General features: G+C 43.2%; 1 protein-coding gene across 1 annotated transcript; it reads right to left on the bottom strand.

The window, feature by feature from the left end:
• Nucleotides 1-294: 294 nt before the first annotated feature.
• LOC141756598 (uncharacterized) lies at nucleotides 295-2,109 on the bottom strand. Its single transcript, XM_074616461.1, has 3 exons — nucleotides 1,538-2,109; nucleotides 1,343-1,481; nucleotides 295-522 (listed from the first exon to the last, which is right to left on the bottom strand). Exons 1-3 carry the CDS (start codon nucleotides 2,056-2,058, stop codon nucleotides 295-297), a joined length of 888 nt encoding a protein of 295 aa, XP_074472562.1. The 5' UTR covers nucleotides 2,059-2,109.
• Nucleotides 2,110-15,192: the final 13,083 nt, after the last annotated feature.

The following is a 15,192-nucleotide window of genomic DNA, read 5'->3' as shown; positions in this document are numbered from 1 at the left end:
GCCAAGCCCGAACGGGGCCAATGTAACATGTTACTAACAGCCACACTGGCCTCCTCCTGGCTGTGTCCCACTGACTCCCCAATCCCTCTCCAACAACTCTGTGTCTTTGTGTTCTTGACGGCATGAATCATACAAATGGAGATAACCGTGCACACTTTCAGACAGTCCTGGAGAGCATTCGTGATGTTGCACCCTGTTATTCACATGGAAAGTGTCATTTGCTGCATGAGGTGGCCGTGATTGTCAGATTGTCTGTTTTAGATTAGACCATCGGTAAGGAGGTTTCAGACATTGTCAGATGGTCTGACAAGCAGTTTGTTTTGAGGCCCCAACACACCAAGTGGACAGTCGGCCGTTGAACAGTTTGGGGCTGTCGTTGAGCGTCTGTCGGCCTAGTTTTTGCGGTGTGTCCTGCGTCGTTGACTCTAGTCTGCTCGCGTCGGAGGCTTTTCGGCCGATCAAGCACGTTGAATCGGCGGCAGAACCCGTCGGTGAAAGAAGTTCCTCTGATTGGCTGTTCAGCTGAAACGAATCAGTGCACGAGAAGAGTGAGGAAAGCAAGCCAACGTTCATCTTCATCTTGATCTGATCATTCCAACACACAGATATTTTCACAGCAACATGGCCGTCTGGAATGAAGCGGGTATTCAGAGTGGTGTGAAAATGGTCGTCAAACGCCGCTTTGTTTCATGTACGTATCATAACAACGGCTTGTATATCCGCAGTCCTTGGTCTTCCTGTTTCTTTTTTTGAACGATGAATACAAACTACTGCTGCCTGCTGGTGTTGAGAGTTATTTCATCTCACGCAGGTGTGGTAGTTGGCCGTTGGCTGTAGTCTTTATGGTGTGTTCGAGTGCAACTAATAGGTCAAGACAAAGGCGATGTGAGGCGACTCAAAGGTCTGCCTTCGTCGCCGCTAGTTTTTTGATGTTGGGTTGGTGTGTCTGGGTCTTTAGGCATACGGAGGTCTTAATGCCAGAGGACACACCATGTGTGCATCAGTGTCTGTAAGCAGAGACCCTCATCGAGTATAGTGTATATACAGCTGAATAATCAACAGCTGCTCCTGGAGTCTGTAACATGATCATGTACAGTGGAGGAAATAAGTATTTGATCCCTTGCCGATTTTGTAAGTTTGCCCACTTACAAAGAAAGGAACGGTCTATAATTTTAATGGTAGGTTTATTTTAGCAGTGAGAGACAGAATATAAAAAAAAATCCAGAAAATCACATCATATAAAAGTTATAAATTGATTTGTATTTGATTGTGGGAAATAAGTGTTTGATCCCCTAGCAAAACATGACTCAGTACTTGGTGGAGAAACGTTGTTGGCTAGCACAGAGGTCAGACGTTTCTTGTAGATGGTCACCAGGTTTGCGTACATCTCAGGGGGGATTTTGGTCGACTCCTCTTTGCAGATCATCTCCAAATCCTTAAGGTTTCGAGGCTGTCGCTTGGCAACTGGAAGCTTCGGCTCCCTCCACAGATTTTCTATGGAATTAAGGTCCGGAGACTGGCCACGCCACTCCATGACCTTAATGTGCTTCTTCTCCAAACACGGCGAGTCGAGTTGATGCCAAAGAGCTCGATTTTGGTCTCATCTGACCACATCACCTTCTCCCAAGCCTTCTCTGAATCATTCAGGTGTTCATTGGCAAACAGACGGGCCTGTACATGTGCCTTCTTGAGCAGGGGGACCTTGCGGGCGCTGCAGGATTTTAATCCGTTACGGTGTAGTGTGTTACCAATGGTTTTCTTGGTGATTGTGGTCCCAGCTGTCTTGCGATCATTAAGAAGTTCCTCCCGTGTAGTTCTGGGCTGATCCCTCACCTTTCTCATGATCATCGATACCCCACGAGACGAGATCTTGCGTGGAGCCCCAGACCGAGGGCGATTGATGGTCATTTTGTGTTTCTTCCATTTCCGAATAATGGCACCAACAGTTGTCTCCTTCTCACAAAGCTGCTTGCTGATGGTCTTGTAGCCCATTCCAGTCTTGTGCAGGTCTACAATCTTGTCCCTGACGTCCTTAGACAGCCCTTTGGTCTTGCCCATGGTGGAGAGGTTGGAATCTGATTGTGGACAGGTGTCTTTTATACAGGTAATGAGTTGACACAGTTGTCTTTTATACAGGTCACGAGTTGAGATTCGGAGTACTTTCTTAAAGCGAGAGGACTAATCTAACCGGTCTGTGGGGGCCAGAATTCTTGCTGGTTGCTAGGGGATCAAATACTTATTTCCCACAATAAAATACAAATTAATTTATAACTTTTATATGATGTGATTTTCTGGAATTTTTTTTTAATATTCTGTCTCTCACTGTTAAAATAAACCTACCATTAAAATTATAGACCGTTCTTTTCTTTGTAAGTGGGCAAACTTACAAAATCGGCAAGGGATCAAATACTTATTTCCTCCACTGTATATAGATGGATTTAAAGTACCATCAAAGTAAGAAAAAGTGACATTCATAAATCATATGCAGTCTTTCTGGCATTGGTTTGATGAATCAGCCCATTTTGCCTTGAAGCAGTCTACTAGAATAGGCTTACCTTCACTTCTTCAAAGTACCATTAAACACCGCAATCAGCAGATTCACTCCACTCCCACCCCCACCCGTGGGTGCACTTCGGGAGGCCAGGTTCCCTCTTTGTCCTGGCTCTGCTCTGGCCTTTTCACTGGGCAACCCCCCCTATTGTGAAGTTACTTAGACATTCTGGATACATCCTCAAACCCACACAACCTCTCTTAACACCCACGCACACACACAAGCACACTCTAACCCCAGGAGACGATAACCTTTGTGAGTGACTCGCTGCATTTCACCGCGATGGACTTTTACAGCCGACTAACACGGCTGAAGCATGGTGGAACGGTGGAAGCAGCGGCGGGGCCTCAGATCAAGGAGGATTCAACAATGCACTCTTCTTCTGCGGCTCTTTGGAAAGGCCGCCTCTCCTGCAGAATTGTGACTTCTAATGAAGCAGATTGAGTTATCGAGGCTATAAATACTACAGAGCGGATAAAGGGGGATCTGTTCACTGCTGTGTGTGCAAGTGTGTGTGTGTCAATTGGTACTTTGTTAAGGTGCATAGAGGATCGTGAGGATATGGAGAGATAATCAAGCTGTTTGTGCAAATTAATTTGCTGCAGCTCTGAAGTGGTATGCTAAGCAGTCACTGCTGTAATGTTTACGTACACTGTTCTCTCCATTTTAGACACAAAATGCTCAGTGATGTGGTGTTTCTGTGCCGTATTCAGTTATACAATACTGTGACATTTCTGTGGCCCAGGAATGACGATGTGTGTTATACACATTCGTTATTTTCAGTGGGGTCTGTTGAATCAATGTTGGATCACTCAACCACATCTCATGGTCTTTGGCAGTAGATGTCATGGAGATGGCTTATCATGTAACCTAAGTACTGTATGGACCTCCAGGCACACAATAACAGGTGGTTATATATGGGAGGAGATGGTCTCTAGTATCAGATGTGAATGTCCTCTGCGATTGCCCACTGACTCCCAGGTCGATGACCTTTGACCTTTGCCGTGAGTAGTTTTGATCTGGTGTTCACAGACAGCTGATGTCCTTGCTGATTCACTGATGTAGTGTTCCCCACAGCCGTCACTTGTGATGTCATGATGATGTCATTACTTCACCAGTTTAGTGTGGACAAAGAACGTATATTGATAAGAAGTGAAAGTCAATTGTTTGTTGCATTGCAACATCAGCGCCCAGCAGCAGAGCTACGCCTCCGCCATTTTGGACTGAAATCGACTACCGAACGCCAGTGAAACATCTGCCTAAAAAGAGCCGTACAAAAGTAAAACTAAAGTATTTCTATTCTATTGTCATATTCTCCCAAAATGGTCCGTGTTGAACAATAAAATATTATGAATATAATACGTGTTTTCAGTCCAAAATGGCGGCAGCAGCTGTTGTCAAAAATACAGCAGTTGCGTCTCTTTGCTTCTGTACTCTTTGGTGTGGACCAGCAGATATCTTAAAGGAATAGTCCAACCACAAATTGACCATATCAGTTGCTCTCCTCGTGTTACCTTGAATTCTTGAAGAAAACTTTGATGTAACTGTGAAATAAGACGACCCAGTCAGTTTTTTTGTGGGCAGCCTAGATCAGAAAACATGTGATTCAACAAGCCAATCAGATTTGGCTCCCCTTCCTATGTCACATGCAGGCTCATTAGAATATACCGCCCACAGCTTGAGAACTACCTTTGCAAAGGTGCACCATATTTTTTTCACAAGCCAATCAGAGCAGACTGGGTTTTTTCAAGGGTCTTAAAGAGACAGGCGCTAAAAAGGAGCGTTACAAACAGTGGGTGAATACAGGTATATTCAGACAGACAGGATGAAAAAAATTATGTTTTTTTTCATTTTAAAAGGACAGGGTGTAGGACTTCGCAGCATCTAGTGGTGTGGTTGCAGATTGCAACCAACTGAGTACCCCTCTGCTCACTCCTCCCTTTGCAAGACTGTGGTAACGCCGTTCGCCTCGCTCAGAGGCCATCCTTACCATAATAACACTACTTTAGGAGCAACGGAAGTCAGATGGCGGTACCACGGTTTAGCACTCTGCGACTCACGTTACCGCATTTCACAAGCGTGTCGGAGAACTACGGTGGCCTTCAGGTAACATAAAAACGTGAAAGGCTCTCTCTAGAGCCAGTGTTTGGTTTGTCCGTTCTGGGCTACTGTAGAAACATGGCGGAGCAACATGGCAGACTCCGTGAAGAGGACCCGCTCCCTATGTTGATATGAAGGGCTCATTCTAAGCTAACGAAAACATGATTCTTAGTTCATTCTTCTATATTATATATTCCATTTCTGCTAATTTCACGCTTCCTTTAAAGCATGTAAACATGTTCTAGTAAACCCCAAAATACAAGTATTAGGTGTCAAACGGTTGATGGTAAGTGCTTGAAGACTTACCATCTAAGGGCGTTGCGTTAATTTGCACCATCCAGGGTGAACTCATGTCTTCACATGGACTTTATACGCAATCTCCCTGCCTCTAAAGTTCACTTTGTATTTAGTCTGAACACACCTCCACACAAAAACAAATTAGAAACATCAGTGATAAAGTGAAATTAACATTATCCATGTGAAACCTGTGAGGTAAGATTTCTCAGCACTTCTCAGTACCATTTATTTTTGTTGCACAAAAGTTCCATTCTCCGCAGCAATGATTAGAAGACTGAGGGACATAAATTGGGATTTACAGGTTTGGCAGTCACGTCCCAAACTCGCAATACACGTGTAATGTGGCTAAATCGGCATCAATAAATGAAGCAAGAACTTCATGGGGACTAGTTAAAGGAATCACGGTTTTGTTTCACACCATTAATGTTTCTATTTTTAAGTGACTGTAATTGCCCCCAATTTAGCTCCCTGTTAAATGGCAGCATATGTGTTGAGGTGTTAATCCAATTAGAGCAGTAAATACCACTGAGAATGTCACATTGGGACCTAGTTTGGGGCTCAGCACTAATAGTATGAAGTGATTGCATATTATTGCTGATCTGGTTTGGCAAGTAGCTGGTTTCAGCTCTGTGTCAATAATCTCATATTATCCCCCTCTGCTTCCTCTCTCCTTGGTAGCACCGATCTAACAGGATTGTTAAAACCAAAGTAGAGATGTAGCAAGGAGCACTGGGCTTCATGGAATGATCACGTATCCAGGAGAATTGCTAAGTCAATCAATGCAAGCATAGTCAGACTCCAGATATAGATAGCCACATGGTGCCCTCGTGTTTTCTAACTGTTACTGTGGTGCCACTGATTTGACTTAGTTTGGTGGAGCTTTAGATACATGCTGGCTCTGTGGACGACAGCAGGTTGGGTGCATTTCTGATTCAGTGGGAGAGATGTAATGAAACTCAACTCAATTCATCACCACGTTTTCCAGTCTGAGATATTATTATTATTATTTCCCCCGAATTTGTTTATTTAATTCTCTTAATCCATTTTCTCAATCGGCTTTTCACTGTAAGCAAAACACAAATCTTTATGCCAAACCGAGAACAGATTCCTGTTTGTTTTTCTCTGTGCTCTTTCCAGTAGTGTGAAGTGGGCAGAGCTAAGTTGGATAAAGGTGAGGTCACAGACTTTTATGCACCAGTCAGAGCAATATTTCAAACTAAATGTGATGACAGTTTTGGGTTAAGAATGTCTAATCTGAAAGAACTGAGAGAGGTCCTTTCTGAATGATATATCCGTCCGTGTTATTTGTTTAAAGGTCATAAGAATCAAGTCAAGTCAATTTTATCGGTATAGCCCAATATCACAAATTTGCCTCAGGGGGCTGTACAATCTGTACAGGATACATCTGGACAAGAATTCTAATCTGAAAGATGTCCCAGAAGGCTTTGGGGCCCAATGTTTGAAAAACAGATTTAACACACCTGGTAAAAAAAAAATCACGGTTACTAACAACTGGAGTAACGGCGTGTCTACAGAAGTGGAGGCGTTTTAGCCTCCATACCCCCTTCCCTTCTCAATATGCACCACCTCCCTTGATCTGATTATCTACTTGCAGATTTTTCTTACCACTGCTATGCTGATGATGTCCAGCTCTATCTGTCCTTCCTGCCAGAGGTCTCATTGCCATCTCAAAGTGGATGATGGAACAGCACCTTCAACTCTGTCACTCTAATGCCTCATTTCCATTGTGTGGTTGGGCTTGACTCGACTCAGCTTACTTTTAGCACCAGGTCCCTTTCTCTATTTGCTTTTTCACTGCAGATAGTACCCCCTCAGTGTAGTGATTTTTAGCGACACCACATGAAACTACCATTATATCATCTTCAACACAACACTCGCTGAATCTTTTTGTCTGCAATCAGAGCGTCTGTACTTTGTCAATTGTACGCTGTAGTGTACGTAGTGTACGGCGTAGTGTACGGCGTAGTGTACGGCGTAGTGTATAGCATAGTGTATAGCGTAGTGTATAGCGTAGTGTATAGCGTAGTATATAGCGTAGTGTTTAGCGTAATATATACGGCATAGTGTACGGCATAGTGTATGGTGTAGTGTACATAGTGTATGGTGTAGTATATGGCATAGTATATGGCATAGTATATGGCATAGTGTACGGCGTAGTGTATGGTGTGGTATACATACTGTAGTGTACGGCGTAGTGTACGGCGTAGTGTACGGCGTAGTGTACGGTGTAGTATACGGCATAGTTTATGGCATAGTACATGGCATAGTATATGGCATAGTATATGGCATAGTGTACGGCGTAGTGTACGGTGTAGTATACGGCATAGTTTATGGCATAGTACATGGCATAGTATATGGCATAGTATATGGCATAGTGTACGGCGTAGTGTATGGTGTAGTGTATGGCGTAGTGTATGGCGTAGTGTATGGTGTAGTGTCCGTAGTGTACTGCGTAGTGTTTTGCTTAGTGCACAGCTTAGTGTATGTAGTGTACGGCGTAGTATACATAGTCTACATAGTATGCGGCGTAGAGAACAGTGTAGTATACATAGTGTATGCCGTAGTGTACATAGTATACAGTGTAGTGTATGGTATAGTGCACAAGGTATACGGTGCAGTGTACGTTATGTACGTTGTAGTGTACGGTGTAGTGTACAGTGTAGTGTATGGTATAGTGTACATAGTATACAGTATGGTGTAGTGTACATAGTATACCGTATGGTGTAGTGTACGTTGTGTACGTTGTAGTGTATGGTGTAGTTTTGCAGGCTGACATTTTTTTAAATCTGGGTTGACTGAATAAAAACAATGTGGTCACTATTGACAGAAGTTTGTCTATTAAAAAACTGCAGGTCTGTGCAGGATGTCCCGAGTCGCGCTAGTGCCGATTCTCTCTGACCAATCAGTAGCCTCCAGTGTTTTAACTCCACCTTCTAGTATCGGTTCAGATCGCTTAGAACCTCGACCGAGGTGGTACCAGAAAAAGCACCAGGTGCCAGGTACTATCCACAACTTCTGCCAGTGAAGAGTGAGTCGAGTTGAGTAGAGCTGTGCTGTGCTGTACTATGCAATGGAATTGAGGTATAAGACTGATCTCCTGATCATCCCAGCCGGTCCCTCTGCTCAGCACAACATTGATCAATCTGCTCGAAATCTGGGCATCGTGATTGATGACTAACTACTCGCAACTTTCACTGAGCATGTTGCACCTATCACCAGATAACATCAGAAAGATCAGGTTGTATCTGACTGAGTATGCTGCTCAACTCCTTGTACAGGTACTGGTCATCTCTCGCCTTGACTACTGTAACACCCTCTGGCTGTGTAATCCCGGATCTGCCTCCAATACGTTGTAATAACGTGTTTATAAGAGCATTCCTCTGCTTGTTACTCTTCACCCCAGACTTAAACTAAGCAGCTCCTTCACAGTAACCAGAGCAAACCGTCAGGAATGTTAATGTCCCGATGTATATCCTCCCTCATGGCGTCTCCTCAGCCACATGCGACACAGCCTGCGGTCATACAGAAGAACCGACAGGAAGAGGAAAAAAAGAGAGAGTGTGTAAAAAAAGGAAGTAGGAGCATCTGAGAACGAGGTGTAATTGCACGTTTGCTTGGCAGCGGCAGAGCTACATGCTTGTTTAGTGGTGGGAGGGTGTGAATGTGTGTGTGTCTATACAGTATGTGCGTATGTATGCATGTGTGTGGGCAGGGAGGTGGTTGGGTTTGTTTTATATCAAACCAGCGGATATGCACAATGACCCCGTAACATGCATGCACTTATCAAATTGTAAACCTTGGCAAGGGAGGGTTGTTTATCCTCAGCAGTGTGGGAAACAGCGCAGTGCAGGGTGCTTGAATGCTTTCTGTATATTTACGTGGGCTTTAAATACTAAACAGCTCAACACTCCATCCCACATCTCACAGCTTGGCTGCGCACATTATCACCAGCTGCGACGCGCTGAACCGCAGCACTAAACGGGGTCACTTTCTCCTTCTGCTTTTGCCCAGAATGATTTTTCAGGATTAGTGGATATCATACAGAAGACTACTTAACTTAAAGGCTTTCAAAATTTACACTCAAAGATCCTTTTCCCTGGGGATTCCTTCCCCTTAAAGAGAGGATTTGTACCCTCTGTGACAGCATTAGAGTAATGAGTAGCTCCCACAGAAAGCCCCTGTGTTGAATAATTGACTGTAAACACTCAGGGAATGTTAATTAAGCCTCTCACACAACCAAACAGATTCAGTGGGTCATTTAGCGCTCTGGGGACAGGGAAACCTCATGCGGCTCAGTATGTGCAAAGCTGTAACTTCAACTAAAATGTGTTGAAAGTAAACCAGGTCTTTATGCTTCCGTCAGAGCGGACTGCACAGCGGTCTGTCGAGCATTCACATGCTGAATAATGGCAGCAGCATTTTTAGCAAAGAGTCATACATTTAGCAGAGAATAAAGGAGCCAGATCAAAGTTAGTGACAACGGAATTACATTTAACTGCACTGTGTTGATATTCTGAACACCTGAAGAGAAATAAATCAACGTATTAAACCAGGATTGAGGCCCCTAGAGGCTGCATTGTTCATTAGAGAGACTGGACGTAAAGCAAATTTTAAAGGTCCCATATTGTAAAAAGTGAGATTTTCAGGTCTTTTACATCATAAAGCAGGTTTAAGTGCTTTATAAATGCTTTTAAACTATCAAAACGCTCAATATACGGAGAAATACACACAGCCCGTATTCAGAAACTGTGCGCTTGAAACAAGCAGTCAGGATTTCTGTCCATTTGTGATGTCACAAATCTACAATATTTAAACCATTACACGGTTTTAAACGTAAACATTCTAATGTGTCCCAGTTTATTTCCTGCTGCAGTGTATGTAAATAACATCAGCTGACAGGAAGTAAACATTGTCCCAAGGTGTTGCCTAGCAACGCAATTCCGTTGCAATTCCTTTGAAATGCACTAAAACGGAGCGTTTCAAACGGAGAGCAAATACAGGTACAATCAGGCAGACAGTACTAGGAAAATAAAGTTTTTTTTAACATCACAGCATGTCAACATGTTCTAGTAGAAACACAAAATACAAGTATGAACCTGAAAATGAGCACGATATGGGACCTTTAAAGAAAATGCTAAAGTATTCGCATGAGTTGAGTGAAAAATTCACTCTTATTCCAAGGCTTTATGAATCTTCATAAATGTACAGATACATGAGGACAAAGGGGAGAGACTGGAAGAAAATAATAGAAAGAACTGGGGGTTTGAACACACACACGGTTGTAGTATACACATGGCTAACTAGCTACAGGCAGAGGCTGGGGTATGTTTGAACTAGGGCTGTCAACTGATTAAAATATTTAATCGTGATTAATCGCATGATTGTCAATAGTTAATTGACATTAATCGCAAATTAATCAAACATTTTTTTATCTGTTCAAAATGTACCTTAAAGGGAGATTTGTCAAGTATTTAATACTCTTATCAACATGGGAGTGGGCAAATATGCTGCTTTATGCAAATGTATGTATATATTTACTACTGGAAATCAATTAACAACACAAAACAGTGACAAATATTGTCCAGAAACCCTCACAGGTACTGTATTTAGCATAGAAAATATCTCAAGCCCAACAGGCAACAACAGCTGTCAGTGTGTCAGTGTGCTGACTTGACTATGACTTGCCCCCAAACTGCATGTGATTATCATAAATTGGGCATGTCTGTAAAGGGGAGACTCGTGGGTACCCATAGAACCCATTTACATCCACATATCTGGAGGTCAGAGGTCAAGGGACCCCTTTTGGCCATGACAGTTTTTCCTCACCAAAATTTGGCCTGAGTTTGGAGTGTTATTTAGCCTCCTTAGTATGACATGGTTGGTACCAATGGATTCTTTAGGTTTTTCTAGTTTCACATGATGCCAATATCTTCACACTAGCTTTAAATCTGAGCCCGCTACAATATAAATGTGTTAAAGAAATTAGTGGCGTTAAAACAAATTTGCGTTAACGCGTTATTATCCTGTTGACTTTGACAGCCCTAGTTCAGATACATGAGGAAAAAAGGGTGGAAGAAAGTAACAGAAAGAACTGGAGGTTTGAACACACACACAGTGTCTCAATCTCAGTGTGTACATGGCAAACTAGCTTCCGGTAGAGGCTAGGGTATGCTTGAACCGCCTGATATGTTGTCCATCCACGTCTGAAGGCGAAGGGGTTAATAACAGTTCTGAACCGGCAAATTTAACCTCTTCAATCCCACCTGCGTGCTGGCGGGTTAGGGTTTAGGGTTAGGGTTAAATGATGATCAACAATGTTTTGAACGCAGTATGTGCCAATTGCTTTTACTCACTCCTGTGACACTGGAAAACATATTGAAGCATTTTTATTAATATATATACTCTTTTAATGTCTTTCAAAAAATTGTTGATCATCATTTAACCCTAGCCAACCAGTGGACAGGTGGGCTTTAAGAGGTTAAAGGATGGGTGAGAAGCCTGTCGTCACAGAGAGGGGCGAGACTTGATCACTGCTCAAAGGGGATAACAGCGCATGGCGGTGCAGTCCCGTGGGTCTGATGCACGTTCATTATGCCGAGGAAAATAACTCTGGATTCAGCTACCAAGTTCGTTTTACAACTTTTAGGACATAATGATTTAAATGAGGGCTATTCAAGTGTCCAAAATGGCGACAGAGCTACCGCAGCGCCATATAGTGGCAAAAAACACCGGATCTTCGTCTCTTTGCTTCTATACTCTTTGCTGCAAGGCCAGCAGTAAATGTAACCGTCTCAGAATAATGCCCGAACACTCAAGCCAGATAAGCTTTCCATGATCTTCCCATTCTGCCCACATTAGCTGAATGTAACATCATTCACATGTGCATTAGGCTGCACAAAGACAACCAGGAGGAGGTAAAACTTTAATGTATGCATTGTTTACAGCTGTTAGTTTGGTAATAATTGTACTGTTCATCATGTTTTCTCTTCCAAATAAGTTTGTTTGTGTTTTTTTTCCCCAACCTGACTCATCTAGCTATCAGACTTGCTTAGCAGAAGTCACTAGCAATAGGAATTATGGTCAAAACAACAAAAATAAGGCCTGTGTTCTAATAAATGTGAATTATCTATCAAAAGTGAGGAGTACCTGAATCCACCAAACAAATACACACATCAACAGTATTTTTACGAGCCATTCAAACACAGTGACCGCCTTTGCATTTCCATTCAAGCAACAATGGCAATAAATGAAGCGGCCGCATGTTGCAGATCTGAAGTGATCGGCGCTGCGGTGGCCTGTTTGCTCTGCTTGGGTCCAGACTCACTCAGAGGAGATTCCAGGTTGTCTTGGAGAAGCTTACACTCTGCTTCCAACTGATCCCCTCGCTCACACTCTGTGCCTATGTGAATGTGCGTGTTTGTGTGTGTACGTGTGTGTGTGTAACCAGGGTTTGACAAAAACAGTGTCCAGCAGAGGGCCTTCTTTTATCATCTTTAACATAGGGAGTTACTAAGTACAGAGGTCAAGACAATGCACAATAATGTTCTTCTATTCACACCAACACACCTCACACAGAGAAACCTACTCACCGACACAACACACACACACAAACACACGCACACACACACACACACAAACACACACACACACAAAGCGCTGGTGGTCTGAGTTTGATGTCAAGCTGATGCACTTTTTCCTGCTCTGTTGGAGCCAACAACACAACCCCATTAGCAGACCTATTGGCTGTTGCTTTAATAAGTAAATTTCAATTCATTACTATTGCTTTATGGTCATTTTATGGGAATATAGCCATCACATTTATATAATTTTCACAAATGTGCCATGGTCTTTAATCGTGATCTCTTCAGAGCTAAAGAGAAAATTCTTTGTATTTGTTATGTAATGATGCAATGTGCAAACAAAATGTTGAGTGCCAATTATCAATAGAGAGTAATGTGCCAAAAGTTGGGTGAGCGCTCCTATGGAAGCTTAGCATTCATGTTAAATGTCAAATATCATTAGGCCCTGCAGTGGTTATCAGGCTGTGCTGTCACCTACAGTAAGCAACGAGCAGAGACTCTGCAGCATGACCCAGCTTTAAATCTACATTGTATCTGCTCAGGTTAAACTACAGTGGCTGGTCCAACTGGCTTGATGCCATGGCCTGCTCAGTTGTCCAACCAACATCACTGTTTACCTAGTTCCCAGTAGTTAGCAACCCCTCTGGAATCAGCCGTTATGTTGAGAGACCAAAACCTCTATCCATCCTACCATACTCCACATGGTGATAGTTATGTGACATTTTGTTTGCCAACAACTATTAAGACATTTTATGATGAAATGATGAGATGTTTATTGACAGATTGCACAATTGAGATGGATCGAAATCAAACTGTTCCCTAGCCAGACATTACATCTCTCTCTGTTCAGGCAGCGATGCATCGGGCCTTAAGGCGCGGGCAGACGAGAGCTGGCGGTCGGCCGTCGGTCAGTTTGGGGCCGTCTGTGAGCATCTGTCAGCCTAGTTTTTGCGGTGTGTCCCGCACCGTCGGCTCTAGTCTGCCTGTGTCAGAGTTTTTTTTTAGGCAGATTCAGCATGTTGAATCGGTGGCAGAGTACGTCGCTGAAAGAAGTCACTCTGATCGGCTGTTTAGCTTAAACGAATCAGTGCACAAGAAGAGAAACGGAAGTGAGGAAAGCAAGTCAACGAGTAAAGTCAAGAGGACACACACAGAAGACTTCATTTTCATCTTATCTGATCATTCCAACACACGGATATTTTCACAACGTCATAGCCATCTGGAATGAAGCTAAGTGGTGAGTGAGAGTGGTGTGAAAATGGTCGGCAAACGCTGCTTAGTTTCATGTACGTATCATAACAACGGCTTGTATATCCGCAGTCCTTGGTCTTCCGGTTTCCCTTTTTGAATGATGAATACAGACTACCGCCGTCTGCTGGTGTGGAGTTATTTCCTCTCATTTAGGCGCAGAACGTACATGCTAACTGGCCGTCGGCTGTAGTCTTTGCGGTGTGTTCAAATGCAACTTGTCGGCCTAGACAAAGGAGACAGGAGGCGACGCAACAGTTGGCCTTCATTGCCTCTAGTTCTCTGATGTTGGGTTGGTGTGTCTGGGCCTTTAGGCAGTGTTGTGCATGAACTTGTTAAAAGAGTTCATTGAACATGCCCTTGTTTTTTTAACGGAATGTATACGTCACTGCCGTTGCAACTAATTAGCATGGATGTTACCCTCGTTAACTCTCTGGAAAGTCAACGACGCGCATGCAATGTGTGGCCGGCATTGCAAAGGAGCGGAGACAAACATCAGCCACTGTCTATTCCATCCCCATCTCCAAAGTCTCAAAAGTCAACTTGACGAGCGAGAGACTGTTGAGCAGTTGTGAGCGCGTAGGGAGGGTCGAGCTCGTGTTCATTACAGCCCCGCGCTTGCGGGATCACATTTGTGCACACTGAGCAGAAACGCTCCCTTGCGTGGATGCTTTTCCTCTGATACTGTTCTGTGTGCTCGTATCACGTGTACGCACCTGTTTTTTATGTGCACAGGTTTTATACTTTTCTATTATCATAAGACATAAAATAGTACACGTCAAGATATAAGGCTAAAATATAAACATACATTATTTCAAATGGATAAACTGAATGTAAACACTAATGTAGTAATATATACGGAGATGTAAACAGTTTGTAAAACAGTAGGTGAAGTATATAGAGGTAAAGTGATGAGCTCAGGAGCTCCAGAGTTCTAAAGTCTTATGGCGTGTGATATGAATCTTTCCCTGAGCCTGGTGGTGCAGGCAATACGCCTGAAAGACTAATTAAACTCCATAGCATCCAACCAGTTTAAAAGAAAAAATACGGAAGGAATGAACTAAAGATGCTAATTTTTTGGGACTATGAACTCAGAATTCTAAATTGTGAACTATGAACGTAAACTAGTTCATTTGAATCTGTGTAAACTGAACATTGAGCCAGCTCTTGTGAAGTGTGAACTTGCACAACATTGGCCTTAGAGGTGCTGATGGGAAGATTTTGTTACGTTCAGTGACTCGAGGGACAGGACGGGTTTACCTTCTTAACATAAGTGAAAGAATGATCTTTCCCTAACCCTTAACAACTGTGTTTTTCATGCCTACACCTAACCACAAGCAGGACTCAGGATGCTAAATCCGGACTGTGGAGATGCCTCAGACTTGGAGGGGCTGA

Source organism: Sebastes fasciatus, chromosome 18 (assembly GCF_043250625.1).
Source record: "Sebastes fasciatus isolate fSebFas1 chromosome 18, fSebFas1.pri, whole genome shotgun sequence".
In the NCBI taxonomy this organism is placed as follows: Eukaryota; Metazoa; Chordata; class Actinopteri; order Perciformes; family Sebastidae; genus Sebastes; species Sebastes fasciatus.
This window is presented reverse-complemented; position numbering and strand designations above follow the sequence as displayed.